At 48.8% G+C, this 19,372-nt stretch overlaps 1 protein-coding gene across 1 annotated transcript in view; it reads right to left on the bottom strand.

Annotated features, from left to right (window-relative positions):
• The window catches only part of ADCY10 (adenylate cyclase 10), an 81,142-nt gene that overhangs the window by 59,569 nt on the left and 2,201 nt on the right, over positions 1-19,372 (bottom strand). Inside the window, exons 3-7 of the mRNA XM_059727659.1 lie at positions 16,901-16,939; positions 15,996-16,139; positions 10,944-11,149; positions 9,034-9,127; positions 8,322-8,410 (exon numbers count right to left, since the gene is read on the bottom strand). Coding sequence (XP_059583642.1) covers positions 8,322-8,410; positions 9,034-9,127; positions 10,944-11,149; positions 15,996-16,139; positions 16,901-16,939 — 572 coding nt within the window. The remainder of the gene's footprint in view (positions 1-8,321; positions 8,411-9,033; positions 9,128-10,943; positions 11,150-15,995; positions 16,140-16,900; positions 16,940-19,372) is intronic.

Genomic DNA, 19,372 nt, shown 5'->3' on the forward strand with positions numbered 1-19,372 from the left:
GTGGGTCAGGTTGGGGCTGTGCCTGGGTTCCTGCTGATCCACTCCCGCATGTGTGACTCTGGAGCCGGTGCAGTGTGGGGCAGGGCTGGGGCTGCATACTGCTGGAGGTGGCAGGGAAGCACTGCGGGGTATGTGGGCTCCAGGCTGTTGTGGGGTGTGGGGGGGTGCTGACCAGCTCAGGGGAACACATGCAGGGGTCCCATGCACACCCCACCATACCCACAAACCCTCCCCCACAAATCTGACAACCACACCATCCCCCACACACAATCACACACCCCACAAACACCGCAGCCACCCACACCGTCCCCCACACCTCCCCTACCTGCACCCACACATACACACAAACACACACCCGCACACCTCTGGGGGGAGCCCCACTCACTGCTATGTGCACACACCCAACCACGTACACACCCACACCACCCCACACACACCCCACACCCACCCAACCACCCTCCCTTCACACACCACACAAACCCCATACAACCCACACACACATCCCCACAAAAAATGCCCCCACAAACACACCCCCACACACAGCCTCCCCCATAAACCCCATACCCACCCCCCATGCTCCTCCACACTTCCCTGCAATATACAAGAGTAAGACCTCATTTTGAGCTATTATGGAATCACCTCCATATACACCATACAAACATACACAATTTTTTTTTAAATAAAATTTAAATATGTTATTGTCAATGTTTGATTTTTAATATATAATTTTTTTTCTGGTTCCAAGATGGCAAACCCCCTTCCCAAAAGGAGTACTTCTGGGGGCAAGGGGAGGGATTTCTGGTGGCAAAGGTCAGAGATTAGGGAAAGGGACTTCCGCTCCCAAGATGGTGACCAGGGGGCAGGGTGCCTGTCAAGGGGCAGAGCTACCCTTGCAGCCCTCAACAGCTTGCCAAATCTTGTTAAGTGGCCATCCATATAAAATAATTGCCCACCCCTGTGCTAACTCCTTGTGGGTATATGTGATCTATCAGCTGTGGACATAGAAAGAAAGTCCCTTTCCCATTAAAGAAAACTACACTTCAGTCTTAGCATGATAAACTTTTTACCACAATCTGGAGTAATCTCCAAAGTGAGAACATCTGTCTCCCCATAAACTGTATGATTTTGGAAGTTTCTAAGAGATCGTTGGAAAATCCCCATAGAGTTACACTGGAGAGAGGTGAACCCAGGGAAGAAGGGTTTCTTCAACAAGCCAAAGAACCTAAAGATTTATTTGGAAAAGTAAGATCAATCATACCCCACCTCCAAAAGTCCACATCTAGTGTGTTGCTATAGATTTTCCTAGCCATCCCTGAGCTAAACATGCCTCTCAAGCCCCTGGCAGACCTTATACTTGAGCTGCAATTTACCTGTTACAACACATTTAGACTATTAATGGTGCAACAAAAAGCAAAACTAGCCACAAAATTACTACACAAAAAATTGTAGCAATTTTGTGGCTGGTTTCCATGGGGCCTTAAATTGAATGTGTGCCACAGTAGATGGTACCAGGGCTCCAATGGGCCCAAGTGGGTCCTTCCTGCTGCTGATCAGCTGATTAGTAGCAGCATGAGGACACTGCTGGTGCTTGAATGGGCCCCAGTATGTCCCTACGTACCGTTGATCAGCAGCAACATGAGGACCACCCTGGAGCCCATGCAAGCCCCTATGCTGCCGCTGATCAGCAATTGACTCCAGGGACTTGAACCAGCCTGTTGCATGCCTGGAACCAGCTAATAATCAGCTGATTGCCGGGCACCTTTGCAGGTGCAGATGGAGCTGAGATCATGATCCTGGTCTCCCCCTGTACTGGCAAGGAGGGCACAATTGGGGTCTGATTCCTGATCCCCAAATCACACTTTCTGCTATGCACATGTAGCATGGCAGGAGGCGTGATTGTTGGGATCACAGACAAGATCACATCACACCTTTAACTAAGCATCTGTTGGTGGCCTTGATTTCTTTGTACACTCCTGTGTAATACCTCAAAACCAGAAGGATGGTGGGTTACAAATGGCTATTTTGCCTTTCAAAGGTCAGGCCATGATGTCTCTGGAAGGTGGGAGAAGCAGGATCCTCCAGATCAGTGACCTTTTAGTTTGTCTTTTAAAACTATTGAGAATGGCCACTGGATCTGCAGTGACATGGGCTGTCTATACATGTGCTCTGTGGTGGGGAGGGGGGGATACTTTAATTAGAGAGCTGCTTTAATTAAAGCACCCAGTGTCACATGTATTCAGTGTCCCGTGCTTCAAAATGGCAGTGGGGGCACTTTAATTAAATCTCATTCGATGAGCTTGCCACTATTTTGAAATGTGGGGACGCTAAATACATATAACATGTCCACTCCAGCAGACTTGCAGCAGGCTCAATTAATCAAGTCTGCTCCAATGCATGCTAATTAGCAGGTGTCAGAGCAGAGCTCCATCACGTGTATAGGTGCCCATGACCAGCAGCGGGAAGGAGAGGAGTCAAGCACACGTGTGTCCCGCACGCACGTGTGTCCCTTTACCAACTGACTGACCGGAGGCGGCGGCAGCAGCAGCAGCGGCAGCAGCAGCAGCAGAGGAATCGGCAACGGGGGCAGCAGCAGCTGATCCCCCGAAGGTAAGTGGGGCAGAGGGACCCGGCGCAGCTGAGCCGGATCTGGAGGGGAAGCCCCCCGGGTCCCATATAGCTGAGCCAGTAGGGAGCCGTGCTTCCGAGCCGCGCGGCGCGAACCGAGCACGCAAACAGGTGCGCTCTGTAAGAGCACACCGGCGTTTGCGCAGGCGTTCATGCCAGCAGGCGGGCTGGGAGGGCCAGGAGTGAGACTCCTGTAAGGGTAGGGCGTAGACACCACCGCACAGGTCAACAAACAGCAGCTCAGAATGGTGTCTATGAGGAGTGCTGCTAGGGCCTCTGCCCAGGGGGACAAGGCTACCCGGGGCTGGTCTGAGGCCTCCACCCAGACCGAGCCCACGGGGGAGCTGATGTCCCCCTACCTCCTGGCCTGTGGGGGATCCCCAGCAGGGCGGGGGGGCGGGGCAGAGATTGGGGGCCCCCACACCTGTCCAGCAGGTGCCTGCCTTAGGGCTCTGGAGGCGCAGGTGAGGGAGCTCCGGGAGGAGGTTAGCAGGCTGAGGGGGATCAGGGAGGCAGAGGATGAAATTGACAGTTATTTCCTTTCCCTGCAGGCCCAGGCACCGAAGGAAGAAGCAGCCCGGGGAGTGCCTTCCACAGCAGAGTGGCAGACGGTCACAGCCAGGACCGGAGCAGCTCACAGCGAACCGGTACCAGCTTCTCCAGTCCGACTGGTGAACAGGTACGAGGCCCTGGCGACCCTGCAGGAGATGGAAGGGGAGGAGGAAACCCTTGGGCAAGAAGAAACGCCACGTTCTTCACACTCCGAACAGGTCAAGAGATCCACGAGGACCCAGAGGAGGAGGCGATGAGTGCTCGTCATAGGCGACTCCATCCTGAGAGGTACGGAAGGACCCATCTGTCGCCAGGACCCCTGGGCACGAGAGGTATGCTGCCTCCCTGGAGCAAAGATTCGGGATGTGACAGAGGTGATCCAGGCCAGGATCAAGCCCACCGATTACTACCCCATGGTCCTAGTCCATGTGGGTACTAATGATGCAGCCAGGAGAACCCCCGATCACCTGATGGCGGACTACAGTGCTCTGGGCGGCGTGCTGAAGGAGTTTGGTGCACAGGTGGTATTCTCTTCCATCCTACCAGTGACCGGACGAGGAAGACGGCATGAGAACTGCATCCGAGAAACCAACTGGCGGCTTCGGCAGTGGTGTCTCGAGGCAGGCTTCGGCTTCCTGGACAATGACCCGCACATCATGACGAGGGACGTGCTCAGCTGGGATGGGCTTCACCTGTCCCCCAAAGGTAAGCGTGTGTTTTCTTCTAGGTTGGCGGATCTCCTCCGGCGGGCTTTAAACTAGGCTCGTCGGGGGGAGGGGAGTACGAGGCCAGGGGAAGCTGTGGACCACCAAACCATGTGGCACCCACAAGGACAGACCAGCCTGAAGAAAGAGAGCATTGGAAACCTGAAAGCCATGGGGAGACCAGCACTATAGAACAGGTAAGAATCAAGAAGGTAAGAAACAATGGGCCCCTTGGGACTCGGAGCGGGGGGGCAGCAAAGGCACCAGTTGCAGGGCTCAAGTGCCTATATACTAATGCTAGGAGCATGGGGAACAAGCAGGATGAACTAGCGCTCCTGCTTGCACTAAACACCTATGACTTAGTGGGGCTAACAGAAACCTGGTGGGATTCATCCCACAACTGGGCGGTACATATTGAGGGCTATAGATTGAACAGAAAGGACAGGTCGGGGAAGAAAGGGCGAGAGGTTGCACTTTATGTCAGTGAGCAATATACATCAACCCTCATCAAGACAGAATCCAAGGTTGAGGAAGTAGAAGGATTGTGGGTTAGGCTACATGGGGGGCAAGGAGAAAGGGATTTGGTGGTAGGGGTCTGCTACAGACCCCCACACCAAGGGGAAGAAATAGATGCGGGGCTCCTGAGGCAACTCTCAGGGACCATAAAAGCTAAAGAGGCGGTAGTCATGGGGGACCTAAACTACCCGGACATCTGCTGGGAGATGCAGACAGCAAAGTCCCACCGCTCACGCAGGTTTCTAACCTGTGTACAGGACCTCCACCTGACACAGGAGGTACATGCTCCCACTAGGGGGAATGCCATACTGGATCTGGTATTGGCAACAGGGGATGACATGATAGGGGACCTCCAGATCGGTAGCCATTTGGGAGACAGTGATCACCTAATAATAGAATTCAACATAAGATGTCGAGTGGGTAAGGTAACTAGTAGGGTGAAAGTGCTAGACTTTAGGAAAGCTGATCTCAATGAACTCAGGCGATTAGTCAAGGAAGCACTGCAGAGTAGGAGTTTTGAAGGGATGGGAGCCCAAGAAGGGTGGCTGTGCCTTAAGGAAACGATCCTTCGGGCACAAAGCAAGACGATCCCCGAGCGAGGCAAAAGAGGGAAAGGGACCAGGAGGCTTCCATGGCTGACCAGAGAAATCCAGGGCAGCCTAAGGGCCAAAAGGGGAGCACATAAAAAGTGGAAACAAGGTGAGATCACTAAAGATGAATATACCTCCTCTGCTCGTGCTTGTAGGGAGGCAGTTAGATGGGCCAAAGCTACCATGGAGCTGAGGATGGCAACCCAAGTAAAAGACAACAAGAAATTGTTTTTTAGATATATTGGGAGTAAAAGGAAGGCCCAGGGAGGAATAGGACCCCTGCTAAATGGGCAGAAACAATTGGTGACAGACAGGGGGGACAAGGCTGAACTCCTCAACGAGTTCTTTGCCTCAGTGTTCCTAAGTGAGGGATACGACAAGTCTCTCACTAGGGTTGTAGAGAGACAGCAGCAAGGTGCCAGACTTCCCGTACGTAGATCCTGAGGTGGTGCAGAGTCACTTGGAAGAACTGGATGCCTTTAAGTCGGCAGGCCCGGATGAGCTCCATCCGAGGGTGCTGAAGGCACTGGCCGACATCACTGCAGAGCCACTGGCGGGAATATTCGAACGCTCGTGGTGCACGGGCCAAGTCCTGGAGGACTGGAAAAGGGCTAACATGGTCCCCATTTTCAAAAAGGGGAGGAAGGAGGACCCGGGCAACTATAGGCCAGTCAGTCTCACCTCCATCCTTGGTAAAGTCTTTGAAAAAATTATCAAGGCTCACATTTGTGAGAGCCCAGCAGGGCAAATTATGCTTAGGGGAAATCAGCACGGGTTTGTGGCAGGCAGATCGTGCCTGACCAATCTAGTCTCCTTCTATGACCAGGTTACGAAACGCCTGGACACAGGAGGAGGGGTGGATGTCGTATACTTAGACTTCAGGAAGGCCTTCGATACGGTATCCCACCCCATACTGGTGAACAAGTTAAGCGGCTGTGATGTGGATAAATACACAGTTCAGTGGGTGGCGAATTGGCTAGAGGGCCGCACCCAGAGAGTCATGGTGGATGGGTCGGTCTCGACCTGGAAGGGTGTGGGCAGTGGGGTCCCGCAGGGCTCGGTCCTTGGACTGATACTCTTTAATGTCTTCATCAGTGACTTGGACGAGGGAGTCAAATGTACTCTGTCCAAGTTTGCAGATGACACAAAGCTATGGGGAGAGGTGGACACGCCGGAGGGCAGGGAACAGCTGCAGGCAGACCTGGATAGGTTGGACAAGTGGGCAGAAAACAACAGGATGCAGTTCAACAAGGAGAAATGCAAAGTGCTGCACCTAGGGAGGAAAAATGTCCAGCACACCTACAGCCTAGGTAATGACCTGCTGGGTGGCACAGAGGTAGAAAGGGATCTTGGAGTCCTAGTGGACTCCAAGATGAACATGAGCCGGCAGTGTGACGAAGCCATCAGAAAAGCCAATGGCACTTTATCGTGCATCAGCAGATGCATGACGAATAGGTCCAAGGAGGTGATACTTCCCCTCTATCGGGCGCTGGTCAGACCGCAGTTGGAGTACTGCGTGCAATTCTGGGCACCGCACATCAAGAAGGATGCGGATAACCTGGAGAGGGTCCAGAGAAGGGCAACTCTTATGGTCAAGGGCCTGCAGACCAAGCCCTACGAGGAGAGACTAGAGAAACTGGACCTTTTCAGCCTTCGCAAGAGAAGGTTGAGAGGCGACCTTGTGGCTGCCTTTAAGTTCATCACGGGGGCACAGAAGGGAATTGGTGAGTACTTATTCACCAAGGCGCCCCCGGGGGTTACAAGAAACAATGGCCACAAGCTAGCAGAGAGCAGATTTAGATTGGACATTAGGAAGAACTTCTTCACAGTTCGAGTGGCCAAGGTCTGGAATGGGCTCCCAAGGGAGGTGGTGCTCTCCCCTACCCTGGGGGTCTTCAAGAGGAGGTTAGATGAGCATCTAGCTGGGGTCATCTAGACCCAGCACTCTTTCCTGCTTATGCAGGGGGTCGGACTCGATGATCTATTGAGGTCCCTTCCGACCCTAACATCTATGAATCTATGAATCTATGATGGATCCAAAGAGCAACTCATTCCCCACTGGAGAAGTTAAAGAACAGATGGAGATCTGTAGCAAAGATCAGTAGAGAAGACATATGGAGCATCTCTATTCACCCTTTCTCATAGCACAAGAGCACAAGAGCAGCAGAAGAACCAGTGCAGACAAACAGTGGCAAACTGAGCAGCAGAAACTCTTTGGTCCACAACTTAGTTATCTGTGGAACTCTTCATCACAAGGTATCACTGCAGCCAATCACTTAGCCAGATTTGAAAAATGACTGGAGCCTTCCATGCATAACAAAAGGATCTGGTGTTCTAACATAAAGGTTCTTCTTTGCTCAACATAACCCAAGAGTTTCATAAGGGATAGACTTCAGATTCCAAGGGTGCTTGTACAAGCGACAGGGGTCTAGTTCGGTTTAGTTCTCCCTAAACTGAAAAGGAGGATTTTAAAAACCCACTGTTTCCACCATTTCAATTTAGGGAGAACTAATGTTAAGGGAGTGGGGCTGGGGCAGGGACAGGCACTGCCCAGCTGGGGCAGAGCGTGGGACAGAACCACGAGCGGCTCGTCCGGGGCATGGGGGGGGGGGTAGCTCCCACCACTGTGCACACCCCATGAGGACATGGGAGGCAAGTGTCCCTGGATCTGGGCACAGGATGAGGAAGGGCTGCTGCTGTGGGCTGGGGGCTGCACAAGGTTCTTCCCAGTGGGGGGCTGGGCCAGGCTGCACTTGGGGCAGGCAGTGGTGCTAGGGGAGGGGGTTGGTGGGGCTATGGCAAATTTTGGGATGGCTGCAGCACCCCCATCCCAGTACCATCACTGCCCGCACTGAGCGTAACCCTGCCCAACCCCTCCACTGGGAAAAGCCCAGCACTGCCCCTGACCCCAGCCCGCATCAGCAGCCTGCCCTCACCCCATATGCAGATCCAGGGGCACATGCTCCCTATGCCTTCCCGGGGTATGCACTGCAGTGGGAGCCATATCCCCCCAACATGCCCTGGACAAGCCACTCACGTCTCAGTCCCGTGCCCCGCCCTGGCTGTGCAGCATCTGCCCCTTCCCCAGCCCTACTCCCTCCCTCACTGTGGGGGCCTCAATCTGCCCCCCCTTTGCCTCTCCCCCCACAACAGATTTACCAGCCAGATTCAAATGCTCTCCATGCTGCCAGGTTGTCCTCCTGAGCATGCATGGGGCACTTATCGGCCACATCAGCCAAAAAAAGCTGATTGCTGATACTTTCCATTTTCCTTATATTGATGCCGATCCGATATGGAACCGATGTATCAGTACACCTCTAATTTACAACAGTACCTTCTTCAGAATGTTCCTCATCACGTATTTCCGTAGGCATTTTTCCAGTTCATTGTTACCATCCACCATAGAGACTTTTCTAAGGACTCCTATGGAAGAAAATTCAGGATTTTGAACTAGAGAAGGAACAGCTTGTGGCTGAAGCACAAGCCTAGGTGTGTAGAAATCAGTGCTTCTTCCTAGACTCTGTTGTGTGACGTTTGGCTAGTCCCGTAAGGCAGGCTTTTGCATAGAAATTTAGTGGACCTGAGCAGTGTCAGGGTGGGGCTTGGGATTCTTGTCTACTTTATTATCATCTTGAAAATGCAAAATCACTGCCTGAGATATTCTAGCCAACTCCTCCTTCCAGCTCCACCAACATTTCTCACCCTTACAGAATACCCACAAGCCCTGCAAAGGGCTTCCCTGAAGTGTCTCTTCTTGGAAACCAGGGATCTCCAAGCAGCTACCAGAAAAGGTGGGGGAAACATCTTTTCTCATCCCTTGTCAAAATTCCCTTTTGCCACTACCTAGCCAGCTTGAAACCACAAGAAAGGAGGAAGAGCTGGAGGTGAGAAGCAGCTTGCTACCTCAGAGCTTTGTTGGCAGGAAGTACAGGAGGCCAGAATAATAGGGACAGTAGCTTGCTAACCCCTTCATGCAAGTCATACAAAGTGGTCTTTTACAAATCCCATCCTCCTGGGGGTCACAGAGGTAGTACAGAGGGACTCACCTAAATTCCTAGCATCAGGATAGTGCCGTAGGTAACGTGTATATTCCTTAAAGGCAAGCGAATCCAGTGGAAAAATGTTCTTTAAGTATCTAACCTGAATATATGCAAAATTAAAAAGATAAATCAGTTTACATGAGACTAGAGTTAGTTAAGAAAATACTCCCACCTGTCACTGTTATCTCCATCCTTAGCTTCCCTGTCAATTTTGTGGTGATACAGCAAAATAAGGGAGTGGTACTCAGCAAGGAGTTTTTGGCTGGAGTAAAGCAAGTGACCATATGCACAGCAAATACAACAAAATGGCTCTTCAGCCTGGGCTTCAAATATAAGAACTGGGATGTTGTTTTTAGCAAGGGCTGACGGTCAAAGGGAAGAGTTGTGGAGGAAATTCATTATCCTTTCAAACCCCTGGGCAATAATGGTGCACAGGGCAGTGCTGGCTGCTGTGCACACAGCCATCAGTTGTACTGATGGCTATTTTTGGCCACCCCCCTCCCCCTTCCAAAAGCAGTACCTGGAGCTAATGCCCTGATTCCACCCCTTCAGTTATGCTACTGCCTGGGATATAGTGATGTAGTGCAGAAAAGAAGCAACATGAGATACAACAGCATTTTTATCCCTTTGTGTGACCCTTTTTAGTGCTCTCACCAAGCCCCTGTCTCAAATCCAAATCTCTTGTCTCCCTTCATAGATACGTGCCCTAGGGCTGTGCAAAACGGCACTGTTCCATTTCAACTTCAGTTTCGAGGTCTGGCCAGAACAGTGTTTTGTATCGAATTTCAAGTCGAAACAGTGAGGCTGTTTTGACACTGTTTCAACATTTCACCTGACCATGGGGCTGGGGAAAGGAACTCAGCCCAGCTGGGGGCAGGAAGTCAGCCCAGCCAGTGCGATCCAGCGCGGGGGGTGGGAAGTCAGCCCAGTTGGACTGACTTCCCATTTCCAGTGCTATGGTCGAAACGTTTCAACTTTCAAAATGTTTCGACTAGCCTCGTTTTGTTTTGAGGCTATTTTGACACCCTTTGTTTTGCTTCAATTTTGCTGTTTCGACCTCAAAATGAGTCGAAACAGTGTTGAAATTAAATGGCTGGCAAAATTTCACATAGCCTTAATGTGCACCACCCTGATTCACCCACACCCTCATCTACTTACCAACTTTTCAGCCTTCCCAACACAGCTCCTCCCTAGCCTGGCTCAGATGCTCACTGAACACCCAGCTCTCATTCTACTCAGAAACACATCCCACACACATGCCCAGGCCCTAGACTGAGACCCTTCATCTCAACTACACCCTCCACAGTTCACAACCATACCCTCAGTTCTAAACCCTCACTCATCAAACCATCTCAGGCTCAGTATAATCCTACACATCCCTCAGATTTAGAAAACCCACCCTAGACTACAAAATCTTTCCCCCTTACTTGCCACCTGATGGAAATCCCTCAGGTCAGAACTCTTCTCTGTACCTTGCTTGGAAAATTCCTGCTTCCCTTGCACTGTGCCTCCTTCCTCTGCTTTTTTCCCACCTCTTGCAAGGTTCCAGGGGCTAGAGATTGCAAGGAATACACCTGGGTAGTCCCGGAGTCCCTTTCTTTAGGGCTAACACTGCAAAAGCTTGAATTTCTTGTTCTGTGCTTCCTCCCTGCCTAGAATGTTTGTGCAGCAAGGCCAAAAGTTTCCCAGTGGCTGCCCCACTGCAAGTCCCTGAATAGCAGTAGATTGTCTTATCCTCTGCAATACAGTGGCTGTGCAACAGAGTACTCCCAGCTGCTCTCTCAGACCCACACATTAATACCAGATATGCACAGAAGCAGAAATGTTGTCCTCCAATACACACATGCCAATCTACAAAACAGTATTTTATAACCCTACTGGATGAGACTCATCATTGTGTAGTCCCTAGTGCCCACCTTAACAGCTCTTTGACCTTTAATTCTTTCAGTTTCAATCATGTTCCGGTCACAGAGCTCCCAGCAATTTGGCGATAGAATAACTTCACTCGCATTCGCTAGGCTTTGAGCCAAACGAACTTCATCCACTGCCCGGCCAATTACCAGAAAATACTGGTGCTTGTTGTCTCCAACAACAACTTTGGAGATATGACCTGCAGAGAGTCCTGTTAAGAGAGAAACTAGGTTGTTGGGGAGTAAAGCAAAATGTTTTTACTTTACGATTTGCAATATAAGTATCTCTATTTAGTTTTGGAAGCCAAATTAGACATCCAAAATGTCTCTCTCAGGGTGGAAAACTTAAATCAGTTCTCGATGCTATATGATACTTATTGCAGGATATGAGTCTTTCTAGCACATGGCTTTACAAATATTTAAACAGTATGGGAGAGATATTATATACTCATAATATATAAATATAATTGTAACTTTGTGTCATTTGTTGTAGAGTTGCAAACCATCTCCCATTAATCTGTCTAAATTAGATCATTAACTTCCAAAAAGATCACCTCTTAGTTGGAAATTCTTCATGGTTTATCTGTTTCCAGATAACCAACTTATTTAACATTTGAAACCTAATGCTTACCCCCTTCCCACTTAAAATAACCATTGCCAAATGTTTTCTTTTACACACAATCTACCCAAAAACAACTGAAGCTTAAAGTGTGTTACGTGGCATATAGCTAATGTCCAGTTAGGCAATCATGCATGAACACATTCAAAGTGCTTTGGTTGGATAGTAAAGTGATAAGCAATTCATTAAACCCTTCTGAGCCTGCTCAGTAAAGTATCTATTAATGGCAAAACTCAGTATGAAAAACAATCAAAACACAACCCCCCCCCCCCCCACACACACACACACTATTGTTTGGGACACCATGGAGCATCCTGTCTACCAGGCCCCAGATGGGGCCCAGCAAACAGAGGAGCTGAGTACTCACACTGAGTGCTGAACCATTTGACAAGAAGGGACATTGTAACTGAAAAAAACTTGTAGAAAAACTTACAAATAAAAACTACCCCCTTCCCACCACAGTCTTCACATCAAGAAAGACAGAAAAGTAATCACAAGTTCCTGAAGAACCCAAACTAAGTGTCTGACTATGTTCTGCCTGCCAAACAGGCAGCTGCATGAACAAAGCCATTATTAAAGGCCCATCTGCCAACTTGAATGACTAACAACTCCCTGTGACTAACAACTCCCTGATGTTAGCAGTCAGATGTAGAGCTGGTCAAAAAATGTTTTCCTCCCATAGAAAGTATCAGTGAAACAAAACAAAATGAAACAAACAACATAACCATTCACCTGGATGTTTTGTATAGAAAATGTTCATTTTCAGCAGAAATTTAAATACAAAAATATTCCAGCCAAAAACAAAAAAAAGTGACCTCAACCTTTTTATAAAAAGTGATTCAGAAATACTGACACTTTGCCTCATAGCAGTTACAGTTTAGGTGGCTGAAGCTCCCAGTTTCCCCATTAAGCTAGTCTCCCTCATTGGACTATTTCCTCCACCTTCATTAGGCAGCTTATCACTGAAGCCCTTGGGTAGGCTTTAGGGCAGTGATTCTCAACTGGGGTCCATAAGACTTCCCCAAGGGGTGCTGCAGTGCCTGGCCCCTATGCAAGTAGGTAAGTATGCTGCTCACTCCTCCCCAGGAGGAGTGCACAGATTGTTGCTGCCCTAAGCAAATGAAATTTTGCTCCCTCACCCCCCCCGCTTGTAACATACTTGGGACCTGGTGAAGGCAGGCACCAGACAGCCGCAGAGCGGGCAGTTCAGCAGTGCCACAGTTGCCCTGCTCACTTCTGTACATGCCCAGACTCCCAAGGTGGCTCCCACGAGCATGTATGACATGTGTGCACACCTTTTTTGCCACTCCCTTCAATCTTCCACAGCCACCTGCATATCTGGCTGGTTATGCCAGTCCTGCTCCACCCACCCCCTACTCACCCCAGAGTCCTGTGGCTGCCTCTGTATGGGCTTCTCTGAGCAACATGCCCTGCCACGGGTGGGTGGGCAGATGCATGGACACAGAGCTGTGCTTTTCAGCCTGACTTTTGTCTCCCAGCTCACTGCACATTCCCAGGGATGATGGGAAGGGCCATGGGGAAAGGTCTGCTCTGGACCCCAAAGCAAGTCTCCAAAGGAACAGCTGTGATGGCAGGAGCTGCACCTGCCCCCTGGGTACAGACTGAGGGCAGGGAGAGGGCTCCCTGCTCCTTTTCTAAGCTTCACGTCTGTTGTCCCCCCATCCCTGCACCTCTGACACCCTCAGTGCCCCACCATATGCTAAGTGTGTGTGGTGGCCTCACCACTTTAGCCTGGCAAGCCCAGCTTGGAGAAGACACTTTAGATTGGTGGAACATTTCTATCAATCAGGTAACAGCTGGGAGGGGCTTGCCCTGCCACTACTGGGGGAGGGGGGGGTGAGAAGCCCCTGGACCGGACCTGACTGAAGACTGCACTTTGCAGGTCGGGCAGACTTCAGGGGTGGGGTCTCCAGTGTAGATAAAAGCCCAGCACGCTGAGCATGCCGGGCAGAGATGGCGAGGGACACTGGAGGGGAAAGAGCCTTCACAGGATCCCTTCTTCACCCCAGCACAGGGCTCAGGCTCTGGGAGCTGCGTCAAGGCAGCTTGAGCCTGCATCCTCAGCAGAGGGCTGGACGGAGCGGTGTGCAGACCGGCACACAGAGAGCTGGCCCTGGGAGCAGCGTAATGCTGCTCAGGTTAGCCCTGGTGTAAGCCAGATAACCGAAGCCCTGCAGTGTGGCCCAGCCAAAGAACTATAAGAGCCCTGGAGCCTAGAGCAGGGCCTGAGAAAGGGGAGGCCTAGGCATAAGGTTAGGTAAACCCAGCCAGCAGCAACTAGATTCCCACCCCCACAAGAGCTGGAAGAACCCTTGGTGCCCAAAGCGGGGCACAAGGCCAGGAGGGGAGGTCTCGGAGTGACGCAGACAACACTGGTGGGGCCTCTGATTGAGCGAAGGGCTCTGAGGCCCAGTTGGCGGCTCCTCGAAGAAAAAGTTGCTAGTGGAGTTGGGTCCGGTAGAGGGAGGCATTCCTGAAATAAGGCAGCCCCCACCCCCCTCAAAGGGAAGCCCCGGGTAGAAGTTTTCTAGACCCATAGAAGGAGAAGCACCCCTTGCTAGCTGGGACCCAGGGGTAAACGCACTTTATATCATGTAAAACTGCGCCTTATATTTTGTATAATTGTAATCATAATTATGAATATGTTGTACAAAATGTTATGGAATTGGATTAGTTTGATATAATGGGTTTTTGGCTTATCGTATTGTAAATATTTATCTGTATACCTTTGGTGATGATGTTAAAACATATTTCTAAGAATATTTTTGGAAAGTTTTCTTTTGTTACCTGTTAGAATATTTACATATGAGATGTATATATATATATATTTTTTTTTAAATAAGAAATAATATGTATATTATAATTCAATAAACTGTAAATAGTTAAGAATATTGGTGTGGAGTTAACTCTATAGAGGAAAGAAGGACCTGCGCTTAAATCGCCGGTGTCCCTCTCACAGCACTGTCACCTGCCTCATCTATCCCTTCCAGCTGAGGACAGGCACACCTTTGGGTGTTCCCGGGTTACATGTGCAGCACAGCACCTTGACCCCGCTGGCTGAGTGTCCCTGAACTCTTCCTGTTTGGCCCCAGGGCTAGAGTTATTGGGGGATCATCCTGGGATAACCAAGGCCAGACCCATGTCACCTGGGCCCATGTGTAGGGAGACCAAGTACTTCACCGGGTAGAAACAGAGGAGTCAGGGAAGCAGCTTGAACAAGTGAATGTTATACTTTATAATATATACTATAATGTTATACTAATTACATTTTATATTATACTGTGATCTAGTATTATATATACTATGACATGTAATTAACAATACATTAATTAATAGAGTATTTATATAGTAATATTCACACTATATATTATTTTTTTAGATGTGGCACCACTAACTTCTGAACATTTCCAGAGGAGTGCTTTGAGGCTAAAGAGGTCAAGAACCACTGCTTTAGGGAGATCAGGCCTGACCAAGGAACCTATACCGTAGAAGAAAATAGAGACATGCAATAGTCAGGCTACAGTTCCCACGAAGCACTGGCAGCAGCATTTCTAAATTTAAATATTTCTATTTTTAGCTGCTTTGTTTTTGGTACCTTGGTTTAATTCAAATTTTCATGGAAAGCAGACATTTAGCACACAAAAAAAAAATTAATCAAAAACTCAATCTTCCATCAAAAAACACGTTTGAATATTTTTTTCCCCCGGCAGTCCTACTCAGGAGACAGTGGTATAGTTAGCTTGATGAATGAAGTAAAACTGGCATCATGGAAAATGTAGGTACTTATTATCTTCAGGATATATAGCTGCAATTCAGCCACCTTCAACCTTCCTTGCTAATGTGTTTCAATAGTTCAAAACCCAATTCAGTCAATTCAGACCTTGGCCTCTCTAAAGAGACTGTTAATGAATGAAGTGATGGTTAATGCATTATAGACATCTGTCTGCTGGGAATGCAAGTGATATCAGCAGCACATTTTTCAAAAGTCACCAAGCAGCCATCATAAGGGAACAATTCATAGTCAGCAACTTAAAGGTGAAATACTCTGTATTCAAGTCACAGAAATGCTCTCTTCTCTGATGGAAAGTACATTTTCCTCAATTGCAGTAGCAACTTTATCATGAGATTCTGCCAAAAAGGATGCAAGGTCAGAGCAGTGAACAGTTCACATTCTCCACCAACTCATGGCCTGCTAAAGAAAGAAAAGACTGGGCATTACACTTCTCACTGGCACGTCTTGGGGGTGAAAAATGTTTACTCACTGGGTGACCATGGGTATCTCCCCATGCCTCTATTTCTCCACTTGGACTACAGGGAGAATCATACTTACTCACCTGTGCAAAGTGTTTTGGGAAGCTCACATGGGAAGTACACTGTAACTGTGCAAAGTGCCATTATTCCACTAGCAATCACAGTACCTATCTTCACTCGGAGCTCCTGGCCCACTTCTGTCTCACGAACCCCATACGCCTCCTGGATACTCAGACTACACTGCAGTGCCAACGTGATGATATGACTCAGATGGACTCGTTCCACCCTCCACAGTGCCAGCAATGCATCCCCTAGGAAGACAGTATGACACAGATTGAAACTTAGGGATGGTCTTTCCTCTTTGTTTCAAAAGCATTAACAAATCCATTCGGCTTTTTTATGTGCCACCACAGAACAGCAAGGCATTCCTGTAAGTACTGGCTACAGATACCCTACCCCTTCACTGCTTCTGACTGTGAGCAGACCATGGCCTCGCAGGTGTTAAGACTGCCCTTTTCCCCTCAGCAACTCCTTACAGCTGCTTCTTACAAGTAAACCCTCTTTCTTAGTGATCCTTTAAAGGCAGCCACTAACCGCATGTTCCCCGTCCCTTTCAGTGACTCCCCGTCTCCCACCTCTCCTCTCTCCCCGCCCCCCATCCCTGCAGTAGCATGCTCCATGTTCCTTCCATACACTCCTATACACACCTCTGGCTGATTTCAGGTAACTAAGGCAACCCTGTTTTCACCTTCTATAGGTGTCTGATACCACAACCACTCCATCCAAAAGGAAGTGCCAACCAGGACTCCTCAGCCAGACACAAAGGAAAGAGAACCAGGGCTTTTTTCTCACTGAAGGATATAGCATGAGTTTTTGTAGTGACCTAATCATAAGCAAACCCTGTTGGAATCAGGAGTATAAAAGAATAGAGGAAGAGACTTGATTACCCAAGGACTTGCCTGGCCAAGGGACTAGACTAACAAGCCCCAGTGCCTTGTAAGTCAAACAGGAGAGCAAGCTACTTTTCCCCAACCCAGGGCTTCCCCATTATAGACTACAGACTCACAAGTACCTGCGAAGTTCAAGATATCCCCTCCATGTATCAGCACTTCTGAAAGCAAGAGAAAAAGAAAACAAAGTTACATGTAGACTTTTGTCAAAAAAAATATAGAAAAAAAATGGTGGTGTCAGGGAGGGGCAGAAGAACACTGTACATGGGTGCGTGCATGCGTGTAGGCATTGGGATCATATTTTTGAGTGAGTACAGCTCTGACTGTGGTTCAGTGTAGACATAATTCAACTTTAAACCAGCTAGCTGGGTTACCAGCAGAAATGTAGCCACAGCACCATAGTGTTCAGAGTGAGCTAGCTGACAGAGCACCAATGCTGTTTCTTGGGCAGGTTTTACATCCCATCCTGAGCTCCATGCTACCTTGGCTATAATGCTAATAATACTCAAACTAGCAAAGCTAAAACTGCTTTTGAGTTTTCATGCAGTGCAGACATCCCTTGAGTGGGCAGAAAGATATACATTGGATCATGTCTTCTCTACAAAACTCCTAGATGCTGATGGCTCAAAAACAAAAACCAAGCAGTTAAATTCTTTCTCCAAACTCACCATTTGAGCAGAGTGCAGCATTTCCCATAAGAATGATGAAAATACCATCCTTAGACTCACTTCTTCTCCCAACTTTTCAAATCCTGTACTACTCATTTCTCTGAAGACCAACAGAAATGTCCATGGAATACAGTTTAAGAGCATGCCTCCAAGGACAGCTCTGAAGCAAATGTTCAAAAATACTAACAGGATAAAGTAAGGGTAGCCCAGTGGTTTGGCTACCAGCCTAGGGCTCTGTTGATTCTAGTTCAAATCCCTATTCTACTACAACTATGCCTGTCATCTTAGGCAAGTCACTTTGTTTCTTAGGTCCCCATCCATCAGATGAAGACTAGCTCACCCCTGCTCCACAGTAGGGCTTTGAGGATCCTGTAGTAACGAAGACCACTAGTATCTAAGATAAAAATGAACTTGTGCCCTTGGACGGGAGCAGCACTTTCCAGGTTAGACTGGTAACTTTTGTCAGAGCACCATTCCAAATCACCAGCATTCTGGTGTCAGAAGTGCGGCGCCCAGAACTGGACGCAGTACTCCAACTGCAGCCTGACCAGTGTCGCATAGAGGGGGAGGATCACCTCCTTGGACCTGCTTGTGATGCATCCGTGGATGCATGACAAGGTGCGGTTGGCCTTCCTGACCGCACCTCGACACTGCCGGCCCATGTTCATCTTGGAATCAATAGCAACTCCAAGATCCTTTTCTGCCTCTGTGCTGATGAGAAGAGAGTTTCCCAGCCTGTAGGTATGCTGCTGGTCCTTCCTCCCCAGGTGCAGTACCTTGCACTTGTCAGTATTGAAACCCATCCTGTTCTCATCCACCCACCCCTGTAACCTGTCCAGATCTAGTTGTAGCCTGTCCCTCTCCTCTAACGTGCCCACTTCTCCCCACATCTTAGTGTCATCTGCGAATTTAAACAAGGTGCTTTTCACCCCCTCGTCCAAGTTGCCAATGAAAAGCACCTTGTTTAAATTCGCAGATGACTGTGTAGGCATCGACACCACAGTCGCCTAATTTTTTTAATGAGAATAGAGTGAGAGACAGTGTCAAAGGCCTTCCTAAAGTCCAGGAAGACTACGTCCACCTGCGTCCAAGCATTTTGTGACCTGGTCGTAGAAGGCCACCAGGTTGGTCTGACAGGACCTGCCTCTAATGAACCCATGAATGACCTCAACTCAGAGATACCAACTTTACTGGAATTACCTCAAATTGAGATAACCAGAAGAAACCACCTCTAATTAAAAACTGAGCATGGAAAAACCCCAATGCTGAACAAAGACTTGAAATCCCTATAAAGGTGAGATGCAGACAAGCCTAGATGGGGAATCCATGCTCTGCAACCTCCTGGAGCACAGACTCATGTGTTCACCCCCCTGCTCATCACACTGAATGAGCCTGGACTGGCCATCCAGTGCTAACATTGAGTAACTTCTGCTGGTAACTATAACATCTTACAGTTTTGTCTGTATGCTTGTACATGTCTGTTTGTATGTATGCTTGTATATGTCTGTTTGTATGACTGGTGTGTCCAAGCTTATGTATCTGCTTCATGTAATCAATAAACATGACATTTTGCCTTATCCCCCTTTATAAGGTCTCGCTCTTGATTTGAGCAACTGGCAATTTAAGGTAACACTCCCAATCTGCCAGAAGATTTGCAGCTGCCCTTTGAGAATGCTCACCGTTCCCCTAGTTGACACAGAAGGTCTCCATCCTCAAAAAAGAAGGATGTGACTGTTTAACACAGTGGTCTCCAACTTTTTAAATAGGAGATCACCTTTGGCATTTAAAAGCAACCCAAGATCTACTGTGTGCCATTGCCACCATCCCCCCCTCCCCCAGCAGGCAAGTCTGTGGAAAGGAAAGGTGGGGGCAGATCAAGGCAGAGGGAGAAAAAATTATTTGGGGCACACCTCCCCAGCAGGTAAG

This window comes from Alligator mississippiensis, chromosome 5 (genome assembly GCF_030867095.1).
Source record: "Alligator mississippiensis isolate rAllMis1 chromosome 5, rAllMis1, whole genome shotgun sequence".
Lineage (NCBI taxonomy): Eukaryota > Metazoa > Chordata > Crocodylia > Alligatoridae > Alligator > Alligator mississippiensis.